This window comes from Phoenix dactylifera, chromosome 11, assembly GCF_051530095.1.
Source record: "Phoenix dactylifera cultivar Ajwa chromosome 11, Ajwa_hap1_PhDact_Kaust_v1.1, whole genome shotgun sequence".
Classification (NCBI taxonomy): domain Eukaryota; kingdom Viridiplantae; phylum Streptophyta; class Magnoliopsida; order Arecales; family Arecaceae; genus Phoenix; species Phoenix dactylifera.
In genome coordinates, this window is record NC_143200.1 from 18,172,726 (window position 1) to 18,193,003 (window position 20,278).

General features: G+C 35.7%; 1 protein-coding gene across 12 annotated transcripts in view; it reads right to left on the bottom strand.

Annotated features, from left to right (window-relative positions):
- Positions 1–891: 891 nt before the first annotated feature.
- LOC103719516 (ARM repeat superfamily protein) overlaps positions 892–20,278 on the bottom strand; it is a 40,685-nt gene continuing 21,298 nt past the window's right edge. For 6 of the 12 annotated variants that reach the window (XM_088707020.1, XM_039128295.2, XM_088707028.1 and 3 more), the window contains 11 exons: positions 19,921–20,040; positions 19,532–19,618; positions 19,191–19,319; positions 18,754–18,865; positions 18,440–18,574; positions 13,085–13,219; positions 7,025–7,170; positions 6,685–6,825; positions 4,185–4,508; positions 2,855–2,998; positions 892–1,533 (listed from right to left, as the gene is read on the bottom strand). In XM_088707020.1, coding sequence (XP_088563146.1) covers positions 2,876–2,998; positions 4,185–4,508; positions 6,685–6,825; positions 7,025–7,170; positions 13,085–13,219; positions 18,440–18,574; positions 18,754–18,865; positions 19,191–19,319; positions 19,532–19,618; positions 19,921–20,040 — 1,452 coding nt within the window. In that variant the 3' untranslated portion in view covers positions 892–1,533; positions 2,855–2,875. Of the gene's footprint in view, positions 1,534–2,854; positions 2,999–4,184; positions 4,509–6,684; positions 6,826–7,024; positions 7,186–13,084; positions 13,220–18,439; positions 18,575–18,753; positions 18,866–19,190; positions 19,320–19,531; positions 19,619–19,920; positions 20,041–20,278 lie in introns of all 12 variants that reach the window. The other 6 variants (XM_039128294.2, XM_039128291.2, XM_088707023.1 and 3 more) reach the window with 1 other exon arrangement.

Below are 20,278 nucleotides of genomic sequence, written 5' to 3' on the forward strand. Positions count from 1 at the left end.
TGGTAACCCTCGAAAAGAACCTGAGGCTGTTAATAGCACGTCATTGATCCATCGATGAGCCACACTGATTTGAGGAGCTTAATGATAAATCCAGTTTAGTTTCTTAGAAGCATGCTACCCAACTTTTTGTGGATTTATCTTGCTGTTTGTGAATCCTTTGCATGGAAGTTGCTCCCATACCCCTCACATTCCAGTTTGATATGGACTCCAGAGCACCACACCTCAACAGTTCGAAGAGACGATTCCTTATCAGAAGAAGAGACAGAAAAAGGATGAAACTTTTTTCATCATGGAAACGAACAGTAGGCGGCGAACAGCTAAATTTCTTTTCGAAGCAAAGCAGGCAATTGCACATAGGATTAAAAGAGGACAGGAGGTTGCGATGACCAACAATAAGGAGATGAACCACATCGACGACGAAAACGAACTTCACCTCCTCCGAGGTCCAACACTTTAGGCTACTATTAAAGTGTAAATTAAGGCAATAATTCTTCCACAAAGCAAGAGTAAATTAAGGCAATAGATTGCCATGAACTAAGAGATGTCAATAGAAAGGTAATGATAGGAAAGGATGGGATTTTTGCAGATTGATGGTGGATCACAAGTGAGGAGCGCCGATGAGGCATCAATGCTTTGAATGAAACATTGCCTTATTTTGACTGCATCTGCCTGCATGCTCATGCTGCCGCGTGCACGTATGCACACTTGCACATGCCTGAGTGCATGCGCGTGCGCGTGAGAGAGAAACCTAAAAGCATCTTGCATCTTTGCTAATAAAATATATTCATTATGTCATTACAATTGGAAGCAAAACTGAGAAAATTTTAAAAATCATGTGACTATATTCATAAAAAATAAAAGACAAAAAAAAAATTATATTGGAGAAAAATATTATAAAAGCATCTTGCATCTTTGCTAATAAAATATATTGATGACATCATTACAATTGGAAGAGAAACTGGTACAGAAAATTTAAAAAATAATGTGACTATATTCATAAAAGAATAAAAAACAAAAAACCTATATTGGAAGAAGAATACCGCAACACATAAATTGACATGATGTAATTTAATGAATGTTTACAAAGTTTGCTGATGCCCAAATGGCAATCACAGTTCAGTCAGCATAAGAAGGTAAACAGATGTCCATTATGTACTGCGGTGGCCACACAACTTGGTGGATAAATATATGGATGTTCCAATTCAATGGACTGCAAAACTGAATCAAGGAACCATACAACCTATGGTGGAAGAATTCATTCAAGATTCTTGGAAAGCATCTGACCCTCCTCAGTGACGATACTGCCACAGAATCTTCTCATTGCTCATCAAGAAGATAGCATTCTTTTTTTCTTTTCTTTTTGGTAGTTGAAGATGCCGTTCTTTTATCAGACTACCAAAGAACTGCTCTTGAACCTTCAATGCATAGCATAGATTACCAATTCAAAAATACAAAGATCCTCCATCAGCAACTGTCTTGTGGACTTGGAGTACCCGCAGTAAGAGGCAACCAAGTTCTTTAGATAACAAAAACCTGTAATTTAGACATGCAGTGTCATCACTAGGAGTCAATACTAAAGAGCAGCAACAACAAAAATGGAGAGTACCATACTTCATCAGAATCTAAATTCTCTATGTAAAGCTTTATAAAATAGGGTTTCGATGTTAATTAATACTAATAAACTAAACTTCCAATTCAAACTATATAATTAGTCGATATATGGTATACTAAATAGGCAAGAAACAGTTCAAAACATGCAGGCGTTACCCATGCATTTACCAGTTGCCCTGTATATGTACAGGTGACACATAAGACACTGATAGATGATGCAAATACTATTTGGTGAAAATTCAGTATCTAACTTTTCGAATAATTAAAAAGTCATGATATCAACTCTTGACATGTAAATGAAAGAAGCACTTGAGCCTAAAATGTTTCACTAGAAAAGGGCATTAAAAAAAGTCATGTTGCCAACTCTTGGCATTTGAGGACTTGGTTTCAAATATCACTGAGAGGTTTCTAACCTTCAAAAAAAAATTTTTAAAAACAACTAAGGTTGGCCACTGAACTTGTTTGGAATACATGAGAAGTCTACCTTTTTGATATCTGTACAACTTGAAAGAGCTGAGGAGAGGCCGAAAAAAAAAAAAAAACAGGGGCAGACTAGGATACCAAGACTTCACAAATATTGGAAATCACCTTCTTAAAGGGAGTCTGGCATGTATTAGAAACAAAAAGTGGCTGGAGGATTGACGCTTCTTATAGATTTCCCAATTCACTTGAGCTTCACCTACTCAGAAAATCCTAGCGTAGGAGAAATCACAAGGATATGGAGATTGGACATCATCCCATCAGGAACTTTAAAGTCTCCAAAGGAGTTGTCACCCAATCAGGGCAAGTCAGCTAACCAGTTAATAAAAGAACCCTTGGCCTCTCTGTGCCAGTCTGTCTAAATAGGTGCAGTTTGGGAATTGAGATTTGAGACACTGGGAAGTGAAAGAAGGCTTCTAGTTCCATGTTTGGATAACCAAAAACAAGGCATGATTTATGAAAACTGAAAAAATCTATTACGTGAAACAAAGAATTGACTTGTTATCCTCCAAATATGGGCCAGAATGTCAAATATAATTATTTAATCCTGTATCTAAGACCTAAGAAAAGAAAGAAGGGGAAAGAATATCCAGAACTATAAAATGAAACAGTTAAATATAAGCAAAACAGATCTACTTCTTGCAAATATTGGCGTGTAAAAATGAGGTAAGAAAGCATGCAAAGAAGAAAATCTGGATGCATTATTGGAGTCGAGGAATGCAAAGACCAAAAGAGCAATGGACATGTATGTGCTTTTACTCACATGTATAAATTGACTGACTTCTCAAACTTTTTCCAGATCACCTACATCCCAACAATGTAGCTTGCATACCCTAGTCTTCAGATGGTCAAATAAGCTCTGTATTCTATGCCTTTCTTCAAGAGTCATACTAAATTTGCTTGACCCCTGCATTAATTATACAAAACAAAATTAATCAGCACCAATCCATTATTCTAACTTAAAATAACCAAAGATACTTACCTAGGAAGCACTACAATCTACAGAACCAGCTTGTTTGAAGGCAACTAAACATCAGAACATGAAATTTAATTTACAAGTATGTTTTCGTGGCTGTGCCTGTACACGACAACTAAAAGCCATGGGGGTGGGAGAGATGGTTGGCACAGCCTAGTATGGATTTTGGTGATTTCATATCAAGCCAAAAATGGAAAATAATAAAGATAAAGAAAATTAAAAGAAAACATAAATCATTAAAAAAATAGTACATTATGTTGCTTAAAATATTTTGTTGTCTTCTGGTTAAAAGCCTGAAACTATCGAAAGTAATAAAATCATTTAACAACAAACTAAAATTGTTAAATACTCATATCACTATTCAACTTAAAATATGTAATCAAACATTCAACTATTTGATAAGTCTTGAAATCTAAGCATAACACATAACAATGTACATATTTATTAAAGTACAATTTACAAACATAAAAGTACACATAAAGATGAACTTGACACAATGGTTACTATTACATCAAGTGCCAGGGATCAGCATGCAAGTTTGTAAAGCATAAATACACTCATTAAACGCCTAAAAATTTAAGACTTAAGCTCAGATCTTGCAAATCCAGGCTTAAATCTTGACAATCCACTACCTGAGGACTTGTTCTACCTTGTTCTACTCATAGACCCCTTTCCCCCCTTCCCCATTGACAACCAGAAAATTTAAAAAAAAGATCAAAACCCCAAATCTTAGATAAAAAAATTTGAACTTTTGGAACCACACTGTTTACAATCTTTAAAAGAAATAAAAAAAAATACAATTTTAAACTTAAGGCTTCTCAACATATCACCCATGAATAAGTATCGCTAAATATAAATCATAAAAGATAAAAGGAAAATGACCTAATATTGACACTATATTCCAGTATATACTTCTAAAAGAAAAACGACTTCCAGTTGATCCTACATACCAAAATAATGGGCAAAACGTCCATGTTCAGCTTTAATTGGTTTCGGCCAAAACAATACAAAACTACACAAAACCAACTCACATATTTTTTTCTAGCCCACATAAGAATTATATCAAATAAAAATAATTAGTGCCCAAGGCATTCATGCTTGTACTGTTAGTGCTTACCAGTAACTTGCATATGTTCTGCAAAATACATTTGACGGTTGCTTCACTTGAAGACAGACTTCTGTGGAGTCTCCCATCATTATGCATGAAGATTAGGATAAAAGTGACTGCATGTACTCTTCTTAATGGCTCGGATGCAGATTTAACATCAGAAGAAGAAGAAAGTAACATGTTGTCTTCTATTATCAACGAATCGAGGAACTTCAATATGTAATATAAGAGCCTGTCACTTCTGTAAAACAGGAAGATGCAAGGCTGGAAATAGTATTGATATATGCTGATTCCATCAGAGTGAACAGCCACATCAACGTTTTCTGGTATGTACTGTGTCAAAGAAAGAAAGCACCATGTAGATAACAAAAAATAATTCAGTCATGATTGGCACAAAATAAGATTCATTGTCATGAAAACTTGAATCAAACAATAATATCATCACACAGAGGTATGAATAACTTCAATAATAAGACATGTTTGAAACACATCTCAAAAAACATAATAGATTAATGAATACGTAAACCAAAGAAAATTATTCACTCTAGACATATAAAACTTTACAAGGCCCTAGCCACCAATCAGATATCTTAGCATATATAACAGAAAATTAATCCATCTAAAGGAGCCCATCTCCCTGCCGCATGTATTTTGTGTGCTTTATATTTATTTATGGTAGTTACTGCTGGAACTTAAGCTAGAGTTAGTATTATTACGTATTAGACACCACTACAAAGAATGATATGCTGTTTAATGACAGGCTAACATAGTGTCTTACTAACGCATCCAAGCTTGAGGTGTCTAAGTGTCTTTATACAACATCTCCAGTTTACGGAATTGGCTAGAGTAAGAAAGAAATAACAAATATATGGCAATGATTAGCAATCAACAGCAATGACAAACATCTGGTAAAACCATCAAATATCAAGCACAATAACAGCTAAAATTTGGTTTTCTGTTTTCCCAAAATAAAATACAAATATTTGATACCCAAATTTGAGAATTCTCAAGAAACATAAGATAGCATATACAGGATAAAACTTTATTGGAAAAAGGGAAAGTTTCATTCAGCCTTAAGTACTTCAGAACCCAATACCTAAGTGCTTCCAATTTTTTCTGTGTTTAATCCCATGAACATGCTACATAAAAACCCAAAACAATATCCACAAGGAAGGCTCCTCCCTAGGTTCATATTCAATTCTGACTGGTGTCAGAAGGACAGGCTAAGTTTTGATTTTCGTAGTTGAAATGGATTTTGCTCCAATTATATTAGTTTCCACCTTAAAATAATCTAAATTCTAAACTAAAAAAAAAAATCAAAAACCACATAACGAAGGAAAAAATAGGAAATAAATCAAGACAATACATTAGTGAGACATGAAAAACTGAGTGTGTTATTATTATGGGATTCCTTTAGTGCAAATTGATACTATGATAAATTATTCAAAAAATAGTTCTAAATCAGGCATGTCTCACTTTCTTCTAAAGTAGCATATCGTTCATTATATTGCTTGACGACAATCCAACACATCAATAGTTTATAATCTATAGAAATATGAGTCCACAAGGGATGAACTGTAAAAAACATCTATAAAGCAAAAATAAAAAGAAGAAATTCATTAAGTATAATATGAAAAAATTAAAGATAGAACCATACATGAAAAGATGATAATCAACAAGAAGTCAAGATCTATAGGAGAGGGTCTATAACATACATCCCTTATAGAAGACAGTAGAGTTTAAATCTCACATCAAAGCTTAGATCTTGGCAATCAAACCATTGGAGTAAACTAAGCTTCTCCAAAAGTCCTCATCTCCCATTTCCCCTCCCTCACAAACCACAAAAAATCTCTTAGACCCTTCAAAAAATTTTCTTTATTATGAATTTTTCAGAAACAAATACTTAATGCTTAGAATCATAACAGAACTTGCAGAATCCATGTTTAGTATTAGTAAATGCCCCCTACAATTAAAGTAAAATCAAGGAATAACTAGAAAGATCACATGATCTGCAGTCAAAAGGACTTGGATACGTTCATTGGCACCTCTTTTTATAATGTTGCTGCAAGGGAAAGGTTGCAGGTTCGAAATTGGATGGTGACACACCGCATATTTTTTTAAAAAAAAAAGAGGGGGGCATAAATTTCCCACATACGCATTAAATATTGCACCATAGTTCAGTTTTAGTTGAAACTTTGAAGCCAGTAAAATTATGGATTTAACTAAAACCAAAACATGTCACTTTAGTCCTACAGTCTCAGCTGAAAACCAAAATCCCAGTTTCCGCTAAATGTTCTACTTACAAGTTTCAGATGGGTCCCAGGATTTTCTTTAAAAACCATTGATTGGATTTGTATCACATATGCAAATAAATAAAAAAATAAATAATAAAATCACCACAGAATATCATACAAAATCAGGAACCCAGAACTCGATAATTTCTGTACAAGGCAATGTTATTGAAGGACTTGCATGAAAAAGCAACAGCACAAGATGGGATAATACATACAGAAGCAGCATCAACCATATAGCTAGAGAGGTAATTGCTTAAGCTGCTAATGTCCTCTTCTGGAAGTTTCGTGGGCCTGGTATCAAGTACATTGATCATTCTGAGCAGCCCATGAATGTTATCTAGGGGTGGCTTTTGTGACTGCGACAAAGAGCAAAATATGGTAAGACCCACATTGTTCAGCTAAGAGCAGAAATCTTCACCACAACACTAATCATTAGCAAAACAGCCATTCAGGGATCGCAGAAACATCGAAGTACTAAAGAATACAGCACTTCAGAAGCATCAAACTAGATAGCAAAAATGAAAAATAATGAGTTAGGGAAGGTTGCAAACATACTATCTCATTAAATATGTTCTTGCACAGCAGCTTTAGAATCAACGAATTGTCACCCATCTGAGAAAGGCATGTGAAGACAGCACCAGTGACAGACTTGAAAGTTTTCTGATTTGAGACCTTTCCTTCATTCTCCATGCAAATCCCCTCTGAAATAAAAATTTCTGTCTCAAGATAAAAATCAGCATCCATGAAAAGAAACCAATTTGTTGCTTCTTCAACTTCAAAAATTATTCAAGAAATTATCCTTCAAGGATTAGATCAAGAACGAAATTTTAAAAAAAAAAAATTGCTAGATCAAGGGGAGAATGGCATTCATTTGATGAGCAAAATACTAAAGCGAGAAATTCATGATTGCAACCCGTGGCACCTAAGACTACAACAAACCTGATGAATCTTCTTATAGATATTGACACTAGATTCATTATAAGTAACACCTACTATGTATCGCCACACTAAGTTCATCGCCTCAGAGTCAATATAGATGCTAGATGAAGGAATCATCATTAGCAAATCAACTCAACTCAACTCAACAAAGCCTTGATCCCAAACTAGTTGGGGTCAACTACATGCATCTTTTTCTCCGTTCCACTCTATTTAAGGCCACACTTCTTGAAAGATGTAGTGATATCAGGTCCTTACTACTTCATCCTATGTGATTTTCAGCCTACCTTTAACTCTCTTTCCTTCTACATGTATCAAATCACTCATTCATGCTGGTCCATCCCTCAACCTATATTGTCCATGTCCAAACCATCTAAATCGTCCTCTCAATTTATCCTTAATTAGAGCTACCTCTACTTTTACAATAACTTCATTTCTTATTCTGTCTTTTTCTTCTATTACTACACATTCATCTCGACATTCTCATTTCAGCCAAACTCATTCTGTGCACATGTTCTCTAACTGCCCAACATTCTATACTGTAAAGCATAGCTGGTCGTATGGCTATCTTATAAAATTTTCTTCAACTTAGCAAGTATCTTACAATCACATAATATCCCACTTGCACTTCTTCATTTTATGCATCCTACTTTAATCCTATGGATAACATCCTCTTCAATTTCCCCTTCCTTATTGATAATCAATCCTAAATACCAAAAATAATCACTCTTACGAATTTCATGCCTCAAATTTCACTCTACCTTCATCTATGTTTCTAATTTTACTAAAATTACATTCTGTATATTCCGCCTTCGTCTTACTTAACTTGAAACCCTTTGATTCTAATGCATTTCTCCATAATTCCAACTTACGATTAACTCCAATCTTAGTTTCATCCCCTAAAACTATATTATCCGCAAATAACATGCACTAAGAAATAACTTGGTTAGTTTTTACAAAACCACCATGATAGCAGAATATAGGTTAGCATCATACAAAACTCTATTTCTTATAGGATGTAAGAAATATTGGTTAAAGACAAGGATTTACATATCAAGGTATCAACCTATACTAGTTACCAACCAGTATGGTAAGTGCCTTAGCACTATTTAGCCAAAAAATTAACATAAATAGGAAAGGTATTAAGCCCCAAAAGGGTGTATCAAGCCCTTGTGTACCTGTACAAGGGCCGCATGTGCAATTTTTCAAATCTTTTTTAACAAAATTCTGCTAACAAAAATGTATCTAAGTTTGTTTACAATATAATTTGATCTCGACAATTGTGAATGCACTACGGAGCTTTATGAACAAAGTATGACAAGAACATGTCTCCTTTAGTTTTATATATCATATCATATTGTGTCAATGTGATACTAGGATGCTAATGTGCCTGTATAGAAGATATTGAGTTGCAAAGGCTATATATCAAGCATAAGGATCTCCCTATCTTATCAGGTATTACACAAGTTAAACATGAGGTGCAGGGTAGCTTCCTTCATGGCCAAATTGCCAAGAAGGATAGAGAAGAAAATACAAACTCGGGCACGTAGCGAGAAAGGAATTAGCAGGAGATAGGGATTTCCATTAGACAACTAATAGCAGTTTCTTGACGGACAAATATCAAGGTTAAGCTTCATTTCTTTTCTTCTTTTTTCCCCCTTTTACCCCTTGCAACTTTCAATTTCCTCTTCTTCCTCGCATCCTCTTCCTGTACCCGCTAATTTTACAGTTTTGCCTCCTACTCCCGCTTCTTTTAGTTCTTCCTAAACATGCATACCACCACGAAACCTATATCATCTGTTCAAGAGATGAGAGCCCATGACCAATTACCTCACAATTACAATGAGGTCTGATTCCATGGTATATAAGCCGCATTTGATGTTGTCTCGTAGTATTTTCCTCGCCTCATGTAATTTACATTGGAACCATATGGTGACTAATATGTGCATAACATTTTCCTGATAGACTAGAGATGAGAAATCCACTACTGCTCAAGCAGATACAAATCATCAACTTCAGAATGGTAATGGAGATCAAAATCCTTCCTGCAGACAAGGTTAGATTTAAAAGTTGGTCAAGCATAAACATCATACTAAGTTCGGTATTCCTAACCAATGGGGTACTTGACCCTCTCTTCTCATTTAGAACTCCCTTCCCTGGTAGCAATTTTTTAATCAAAACTAGACCCAAGCACAACCTTGCTGAGCTTCATTCTGCTACTTTCAAGAATCATTGCCTTTTGGAACTCTTCTTTTCACCCACTGTAAATAATTCAGTGTAGAATTTCATCTCTCAAGAACATGCTTCAATATCTGAGCTAACACCATTGAAGTAATTCCTCAAAAAAAAAAAAATGTTATAGCAGAGTTTCATAGGTCTATTGAGCGGGAACCCCTTGTCTTTGGTTCTATTTCTATTAATGTTTACATATTTCTAACTTAAATCACATTTCTAATATTTTTTTGCTACAATCTGCCAAAGTGACCACCTCCCACCTACAACCGATAGCTTCTTAGCTTCTATAGTGCATTCAATTTGTTTTCAAAATCTAATATTCTAAGTTATGTTGCATCAAAATATCTCCAAATGCATTGGAGAAAGAAGGAAATTAATTTGATTATACAATCCTTGAACAACTTCCATAGCAAACAAGTTTACCACATCAAGCTTCCAAGAACACCCAAGGAAGATGATAATACAAGTCAAAATGGAATTGAAAAGGAAAAAGGACAAGAATTAAGCTGTTGAAAATGTGCTAACAAAGCCATATTACACTAAATAGGATAAATATGAGGCATCAGTTATCCGTACTAGTCAGTCGTACCATAGCGGGTGTATTGTACCATACAGATACCGAACCGGCACATATTCTCGTACCATATCAATACTCGGTATGCCTTGCCGTCTCGTACCGTACCGCAGCATACCGGCACCGTAAGAGGGGTAAGAGGTCTAATACTGAGATGGCGAACCTTGAATAATATTGTTTTATTACTTCACTAATGCATATTTTGATCTTATTTACATTAGATGAGATGTGTATGTGGTATAAACTACCTAAGATCCATAAGGGCATAGTAGGAAAATCGGTCGATTGCTTAAGGCTATGAATGAGGTTGGGAGACCCAATTATATAGCATCTTCATATTCTATAAGATAGTGACAAGCCTTCCTAATTACAGAAGTAGATATTCCATATCAACACTTTATAAGTTTATATCATATTGATCGACTGATTGAGGGCATGTCTTCTTGAAACCATACAATTTGGATAAATTATTCTCATCTTGTAATAGTATTTCCATGTTCCCTAACTTGAGTGATGCATGTGAACTTGCGAAAGTCATAATCTCTGATAGCTAGACTACAAGGTAAGCAGAACTGATACCGACAATTATGCCGGCCAATGATCGGCACAGTACGATAACGATTCATACTATACCGAACCGTGGTGTATCGAAACCACAAGGAGGAACAGAGAGGGCCTAAGAGGAAGGAGGGAAAGGGGGGAGAGGAAGAAGGCAGGGAGAGAGATTCTGGACTTACCTAAGAGAGAGAGACCGATATGTCGTCGTCATGAGAGAGCGGAAGAGAGACTCTGGACTAGGAAGATTGAAAAATTATACCCTACATTGTGTGTACCACGTGGCCGTGCACGCCACCAATCACAGTCGCTCGTTCCTGTGGGCCCCATTCATCAAGCATGCATATCAATGTACTGCTACAGAAACGAGCGGTTGTAATTGGTGGCATGCACAGCCACATGGTGCACGCAGTGTAGGGTATAATTTCTTGGGAAGATTTCGGATTCACCTGAAAGAGAGACTAGCTATCATCATCGTGAGAAAGAGAGACTCTAGCCTCACCAAAGGTTTCAAATACGGTATCAAGTAAGAGAGGACTCATCTGGCATCATCGTCGTCATTGGGGACCGAGGGTTTCGAACATAGGTCAAGAGAGCCAAAGAGGGCTTCAAGCCTTCATTTTCGAGGGCAGGGCATATCTCGTTTGGAGCTGGCTGAAACGTGCTAGCAACCAACTGGCCTGATTTGGTATGCCATAAATTGACCGGTTTGGCACGATTTGGCTTAGCTTGCTACATGCCAAAAATTTTATGCTCAATAGCTTATTGGGGTGCACATGACTTATGTCGAGGGATGCATTAGAAGTCCAAAAGAATCCACTATCCAATGTGGAAGCATTACCAAGTTGGGCAAAAAGGATTGATTAGGCAAAATAAACAATCCAGCACTTTGCAAACGTTTCAATAAAGTTTATTTTATATATAAGATAATTCTAAAGTAAATTGATTTATAAAGAAAGTCTTTTGGAGAAAAGAGATTTTTCTCCAACATCCAATCATACTATAAAACCCAATGGATGTGTCAGTTAAGACTTCAACAATGTTAATACATTATATTAAGGACTAACAGAACTTAATGGATTTAGTGGAGGGACAAATGTGAATGGTTGAACTATCAAACAGACAGACAAATATCTCAAGGAATTTGCTGTAATAGCAGTTCCCAGGTCATTTATAACTTAAGTGCCAGGGTCACGTGAGATATGATAGGTCCAACTATTTTTAGGTTAGTTACTTTTATCTATTATATTCTTTTGACCAGAAACCTACATCCAGCATACTGGCAGCATCACATCATAGCATGATTCAGTTCTGGAATGTTTGCAAACATAGGACCATAAAGTGCACACATTGGCGCATGGAAGGTTATAGAGATTGTGTACTACAAGTGTAGAGCACAAATTACTTGTAGAAGATGTTGAGGGTTCTATCAAGCCCATTATTGGGCTTGCTTGTAAGATAACTAAATGGTCACGCCCATTTAATGGGTACGTTTTTGTTCACCTAGTTAGATGAGGATATATGGGTCCAGTTCCATTGGGGTGCTAGCCTCTTTCGTAAATCCAATTAGAAGAAAGGGGACATGCCACTTAAAGTGGGAGCTCCCTCCTCAGTAGATTAGGAGGAGGAAGGGGTGGACACCAAAGGACCTCTTATATAAAGAAAAAGGGATGTCCCCTTCTCTCTCATCATCTATCTTCTCTCTCCCTGCATCTAACCTGAACTAGGATTTTAAAAAACACTAGCAGCCTCTTCCAAAGCGAAAAGCAGATTCAAGAAACAAACTAGCACAAGGAGTGGAGACCATGGCTTAACATTCTGTGGGGTTCAATTGAGTGTTAGCCCAAATCACTTATATTAAGCGCACCTGATTAGCTACACCTAAATCATACTTGTTTGGTTCCATAAGAATTTTGCATGCATAACTCAATCTGTGAAAATGTATTAATGAGTTTTCTGCTCTTATTCCTTTTTGTATCATGTTTTTACAGGTAACTTTGATAACATAAGAACAAGAGGAGAAAACTTGCCAATGGCAAGACAGAGGGCATCACACTAGTAGATATTAACTAATTCTTTGCTTAATTTTACTGATTGCAATAAAAGGTCATCTTTAACATGAAAATAATAGTTGCCCTCTATGATAAACTGGTCAATTACCTAAATTCAGACAAACATTCCAGCTTTTAGATCATAACAGACATATGAGAAGAAAAAGTGAAGGTAGAAAAGAATCATTCAGTATGAAGACTAATGCAAATACTAAACAATGAAATAGAAAGCTAGGTAATAGCAAAATGTGATCAAGAGATTACCCGGAAAAACTCTAAAGCGTGCAACTAAAGTGACCAAGAAACCAATTTGGTCTGAAATTTGAACATGACCAGCTTTATAAGACGAGTGCAAAACCTCTATAATTCTTAGTAATATAAGTGGCTCCAAATCATCACCTGCATTAAGTGTGGTGAAAAAATGACTAAAAATTGAATATGCAAGAAAATTCAAGAATTTTCCTGGGTTGCATTGGATTTAGAAGAGAAGGGTGGGAGGGAGAGAGAGATTGACATTGAGTGCTAAATTAAGCATGAATTTCTCTAGATCCATCAACTCTGACTGACTCTGGACCAGAATATTCTAAATATGAGGTGGAACACCCCAGGTATCTTCTCAACAAGAAAAAATAAAACAAGAAGAAATAAAAATATGACTGATATAATAGGTATAAGAGAGAATGTAAACACCAAGAATAAAAGACAAGCTGATATTAGATGACTGAAATGATCTTATCTCCAACATATATATGAACCAGCCAGATTTCCAATATATAGTATATTTAAAATCTGTAAGCGAAGAGAATATTTCTTTTTTCTTGTGGAGAACAAACACTGAAAAGAGGATCGAAGCCCCCTTCTACAACAAGATAACAGAAGACATGTTAGTGATGTCTCATCTTGAATGATTTTCAATTTATTATAGTACATGGCCCTGCTTAAAGTTTAGAGTGCATTGTCCTAAAAGCTAAACTCAACTAAAGCAATCCTAACCATCTAAAAGATGCTAAATAACGAAAAAGCCTAGTAATTCTGGACCATTCACATGAAATATAATTTGAATAGTCTAAATTTACACTTTAATTCTAAGGTGGGACTGAATCCAAAATTGAATTCTTTTGCTGTAAAGAATTAAGGCCTTAAAACCATGAAATGCAACCTCTAAAACAGCTTCAATGACTATGATCAACCAAATTTGTATTTCAACCCGGAAAAAGCTGATTTGGAAATTTCCATGTTTGGATATTAAAATCAACAGTAAATGAGAATAAAGAATTTAAAATAGTTGGAATCACTAGAAGAAATAATAAGGTGGTTAAAATTTTATAAAAGAATAAAAAATAAGAAGAAAGATTAGTTGAACAACACATTTAATTTATAAGTGAGGGTTACAATAGACCACATAGTCAAATCAGCCTTCTTGTTATGGGCAACCACAAATACAATGATACAATCTACTATTCAAGGTCAAATGGTATTAAACCCACTAAATATCATCCTAGTAACCTATTAACACATAATGAAATGATTAAAGCATGATTTGACTGCAAAAATCTGAAAAAACTCAACTTTTTAACTCTTCTTTGCTTCTCGCATACATTTATATCCAATCAGCAGAGGGAACTTAAGAAAGCACTGGATTTAATTAGATTCATTTTCCAAGACTTAGGATGTTCTTTCCTTTATCAAATAAGGACTCTTCAAATTGAAGAATCTAAAAAGCACCCTTCCAATACAAATATGCAGGTGTGTGCATAGGAGTTTGGTACCACTACCTTAGCCAAGTAACAGTATCCAAGCAACACAAACATGTCCAACTTATGAAAACTTTTCTCTATTATTCATATCTAGTTGGTGATACTAGCATGGAAACAGAATTAAATCAGCAAGTTTTCAACAATGGTTTCGGTTTCTAGTAAAAGCATTGATACTATAAAAACTCATTGTTTACCGTCTGTTGTTTTTTTTTCCTTGCATGAAGTTACACTACAAATCCAACAAAATCTTACCTATATATTTTTTCTAGTGTTTTCATGGATTAAGGAAACATTTGATGCACTTACCCATAAAAAAAGGAACGACTTGATGCACTACACCGTTTCAGGCCAGTCATGTTAGCACTTATAAATATTACAGGAAAAAAAAAGTGTCCGTCAGGAATTGCCACAGACCGATAAAGATTGAAGTACAACAATGTTGTGTACCACCTACAGCATGTTTAGGTATGATTAGTGTTGTGCATATCATATGACATGGATTGGCATGGCACAATGCTTGAATCCATGGACATGATGCAACCCCTCCCCACCTCAAAAAAAAAAAAAAAAAGCACTCCCTTAAGTAATTCTCCCTTAGTCTTCTAAACTTAAAAACCAGACTATAAGGATGGTATCTATTATTGCATTTTAAAGATGTTGAAGCTTCTAGCCCTCTATGAAGTGAAGATTCCTTACAGGATTTCTGTTTTAGTATTCCAACTCCCTTAGAACTAATACTACACAAATATAGGCCCAATTTTACCTAGGCAAGATGGTAAAGTTCACATTTTTTTTAAATGATGTGGTGGGATTGATTCTTGAGGTTTTTCTACAAGATTCATATACTGCAAACGAGACACCTACAAATGACTAACACAGATGGTGCACTTGTCATAGGATCCATAGAGATTATAATCAAGGTTTTAAGTCCCAGCAGGACGAGGGGTATCCCAGCCATCCCGTCCCATTCCTACAAAAAAATGGACTGGGATGGGGCCAGGACTCCGAAACCAATCCATGTGGGAAGAGAAGAAGAAAGAGGAAAGAAAGAAAGGGAGAAAAGATGAAGGAAAAGGAAAAAGGAAAGAAGAAAAAGAAAAATGAAAGAAAGAAAAGAAGAGGGAAGAAAAGGAAAGGAAGGAAAGAAAGAAGAAAGAAAAGAGAAAGAAGAAAAAAAAGGACAAAAGAAAGAAAGGAAGGGATAAAAAATGACAAAAAAAGGAAATGAAAGAATGGAAAGTAGAAGAAAAAAAAAGAAAAGAAGGAAAGAAAGAAGAAAAAGAAAGAAAGGAAAGAGGAAGGGGAGAGAAATAGAGGATATCTTTGGGACCGCTGCTAGGATGGGGCGAGACAGCAAGGCGTCCCATTCCATGGAGAAACCGAGACACCCTCGTCCCACGGAATTTAAAATCTTAATTCTAACATGACATAGAACATTAATATTGAAACAATGATGACAAAAGGGAAGCAGAAGTGCATTGTGTTGGCTTCAATGCCTATATTTGATCTATAGGCCTTTGTATTGCCAACTTAGGTTAAAGTGGTAAATATATATATATATACTTGCCCAAAGTCGTTTTGCAAGCTGGCCTGTCATGGCTTGTGATGTACACCACATACCATGCCAAGGCTAGAGCTAAACTTGGCATAAAAGCACATCCAGCCATCAAGTAAGCTTGGAGAAGAAACATTGTAAAGCCTCATATCTAACAAGGTTTGATGAAATTCAACACAGTTGAATATTAAACAATATGTAACAACCCAGGACCTCACTCAAAAAGACTAGTTAGAAGGCGTTATTTGGGTTCCTTGGCTTTATATAAATACACAAGATCTCCCCAACACGCAATTGATGTAGGACTAAATGCATGCCTGGAAGGGTCCTCACATATTGCCCCACTTAAATTCTGACATTCTCTCCAAGCTAAAGATCCAAATCTAGTCAAATTCAATTATAAACACCATCATTGGCTCATAGCTAGCCCCAAAGAAGCCCGTGTGGTAGTGTCTTCTAGTCCACATGAGTTGTGAGTCGGATTTACTCTGATATCATTTGTAACCCAGGATCACACTCAAAAAAACTAGCTAGAAGTTATTTACATTTCTTGTCCCTACATGTACCCAAAATCTCCCCAACACATAACTAAGGTGGGACTAAACGCATGCCTATAGAGGTCCTCACATGCTTTATTTAAACTATGGCATCCTCATCAGGCTAAGAGTCCAAATCCAGTCAAATCCAATCACAAACACCACAATTAACCCACGGTCGGCCCCAAAAAGACCCTATGCTATAATACCCCTCATCACACAGGTCATAGACCAAGTCTACCCTGACACCATTTGTAACAACGAAGGACTTCACCCAAAAAGACTAGTCATAATGTATTATTAGATTACTTGACCATGCATAAGTATCCAAAGATCCCAATGCACAAGTGATATGGGACCCCATATACACCTACATGGATCCTCACTCCCCCACTTTAAACCTTGACATCCTCACCAGGTCAAATTCAGTTAAATTCATTCACAAATACCCTGATTGGCCTGTGGTTAAACTAAAAAAGCATGTGTTGCAGTATCCCCTAGTCCATATGGGCCATAGGTTAGGTCTGCTCTAAAATCATTCATACCAACCCAGAACCTCACCCAAAAAAGCTAGTCAAAAAGGGCTATTTAGATTTTTTGACCCTATATAAGTGCCTAAGATCTCCCCAATGCAAAACCAATAGAGAACTAAACACACACCTGTAAGGATCCTCACATAGGGCCAAGCCAAGAGGCTTCTTAAGCTCTCTATTTTCTTTCATATTTCTTCACAAGATGAAAGGCAGAACATTATCAATGGCAACATAGCAGTGGAGTGGATCAAGGTATAATTTTTTTAGCAATGACTGTTATGTATTCTACTAATCAAATTTCATATTTGGTGCTAATACATTGTCAGGGTGTAATGCCATGCAATATTGCCTTAAATAGTCTACTTCAAGGGACGCAAAAAAGTTGATTTTGTTTTTAAATATCATGTATTAGTTTTGATTCTTTTTTTACGTAAGATAATATCCAAGAGCCTTGGAAGTTTAGAATAGCTTCAACAAACACGAAAATCTAAACTGTTTGTAACTCATGCCCATATGTTAGTGAAACCAGATTTTTGCACAGCATGCCAAGCACTAGCATAGCACAGCAAACAGCATGTAATAGGCCAACGTAGCACCAGCATGTGACACTTGAATACTTGGCAGAAACTAAACTAACAAGCACGCACCAAAAACCTTTACTCTGCAAGTGATATTGCTGATAATCAGTTGATCAAGTGTTAGAGTCTTAAAGAGCATACTTTGTTATCAGCTAACCCAAGGACAAAATAAGAATCACAAGTCACAGCTAATCTTGTGACCAAAAGATCTAGCAAATATTAACCAATCAAGCATTTTCTAAGCAGAAATCAAACAGCTACATGGTTAAACACAGACGCAATTTTTTAGCTAGATAAATTTAACCAATTTAAATGGCATCCACCTACTAGGCTAAAATGATTGCAAACTACGAAAGTGTAACAGTTAACCAGACTTATCACTTACAAAGATTAGTAACAACAACAACCACCACCTTGCAGAATCCATATCCAGAGTCAGTCGAAAGGTAACAGAATATTCGGTAGCTTATTAACACAGATCAAAGAAGATCAGCATAATAATAAAATCATCCATGATTATCAACATATTGTTTGCATCTTTTGACCACATTTAGGTAGTGAAGACAAGAAATCAGCCTTAATATCTGTTAGCTTTGCATACTCTGTTGCGCTACTTAAGGAAAGAAAAATAAGCAGAACTGAGTGATCTAAAATGCTTACATAAACAACAGTATGTCAATGACTTGAGAAAGTCAGAACTCAAATTTGAGAAGTAATATAAGCAGCAAAGGGCAACTTCCTGACAATCATTTGGGAGTTTTGTAAAAGGTCCATATTGTATTGTCCCTGCAATAACTGAAAATCCTAACAATTATTGTTAAATACAAACCAATCAAAAGAAAAAGAGTATGGAAATGCTTTCATATATTGAGGCAGCAGGTGCAACAAATGATGTAGATAGCCAGTCGGCCTACAAAAACAATAACAAGGTTTTCTTATAGGGTAAAAGGAATTCCTACGTTCCTTATACTTACTTCTAGTACTATAGAATTCTCTCAGTGGCCATTGCAAATAGTCATACTCCAATGAAAGAGGGGAGTCTGGCAGAGAGGACTGGCCAATTTTAAGTATAAGTTTTAAAACAACCTGCAATCATTGTCAATAAATATATTCAGAAAATGAAGAAAGTCGTAATGCCAACTAAAGTTATTGAGTACATTCTTCAATCATGTCAATTTTGCATGCCAACTAAACTAAGTTTAAATATACCACACATGATTTTAAAAGAAGATCAAGTAAGGTGCAATACTTCAGTCCCTGACAATAATACATTTATCAACAATTCTAGAAAAGGTCTTATCATCGTTATGCTGGTTTCATCTAGTAATAAGATACCACGAAGCAAAAAATATAATACATAAAATGATAAGCTATGAATAAATCAAAGGCAAAATACTATTCATAGGCATACCTTTGACACAGAGGGGTGTTTGTCCCCTAATTGCAATAGAATTTTAGGAAGCTCTTGTATCCATGCAATCTGATAGCTTAATAAGTCCGGATAACTGAATGTAAATGACAGCAGACTTTGATTTTCCATCTTGCAATGGGAGAAAATGAGAGAGGGCATCAAATACAATTAGTACAATCTTATTTACATGCACCATGTCATCTGTTGTGCAAGAAATTTAGGTAAGGAAGGCCAACCAAATATATTAGAACTCAAATTATATTTTTCAATGTGAAAAATATGGTAGAGTTATTCCAATAAACATTTTGAAATTTGAAGAATTTCAAAATATTGATCCTTACAGGAAGTAGCATTTCTTCTAATGCAGACAAATATGCCAAAATCAGCTTGCTATCCACCTTGCAATTTTTAAATGTGCCAGTAAAACCCTGCAACAAGATTTACAAGTCCAAATTATTATGTATTGTTCTCTGTAGACAAGTCGTAGTGATAGAGAAACATGGCATATAACCTAGAAATTTAGTAGCAGATGACATGTTGAAGTAATTAAGCTCTCGGGACTAATAAAAGCAATCCCCTGCAAAATGTAAACTAAGTTGGACTACATAGTACCCTCTAGTTTCAAATAAGTGGCATGGGACGATTTTCTTCCCACAAGAAACCAAATTAATATGTTACATTACATATATTGGCAAGGTAAATGCTGTTATTTCATGAAATGCAGACAAACCTCTAGAAGACTAGTTTTCCAACTGCCCGTAACTTGCGATATAAGTCCTGGTATAAATGGTAACACCGAGCCTAAATGCTTTTCCACGTGAACCTTTTTAGGCAGCAAATGGGTCCCAGCCTGCTATAGACATTTCTATCAATATCTTTTGCAAGAAAACTTACTGAAACATCTGCAAACTTTGTATCCACAGTAGAGCACAAAATTCTCTTTAATAGTCAAAAAAGTGATATTAATCAAAAAGAGTATCCAGATACATAGACCTCAAATTTATCAACAAAGTGGTGTTTCCAAGAGATACAAGCACATGTATAAGTCAGTATCAGATATTTATGGTTCAAATAAAAATTTAAAAATG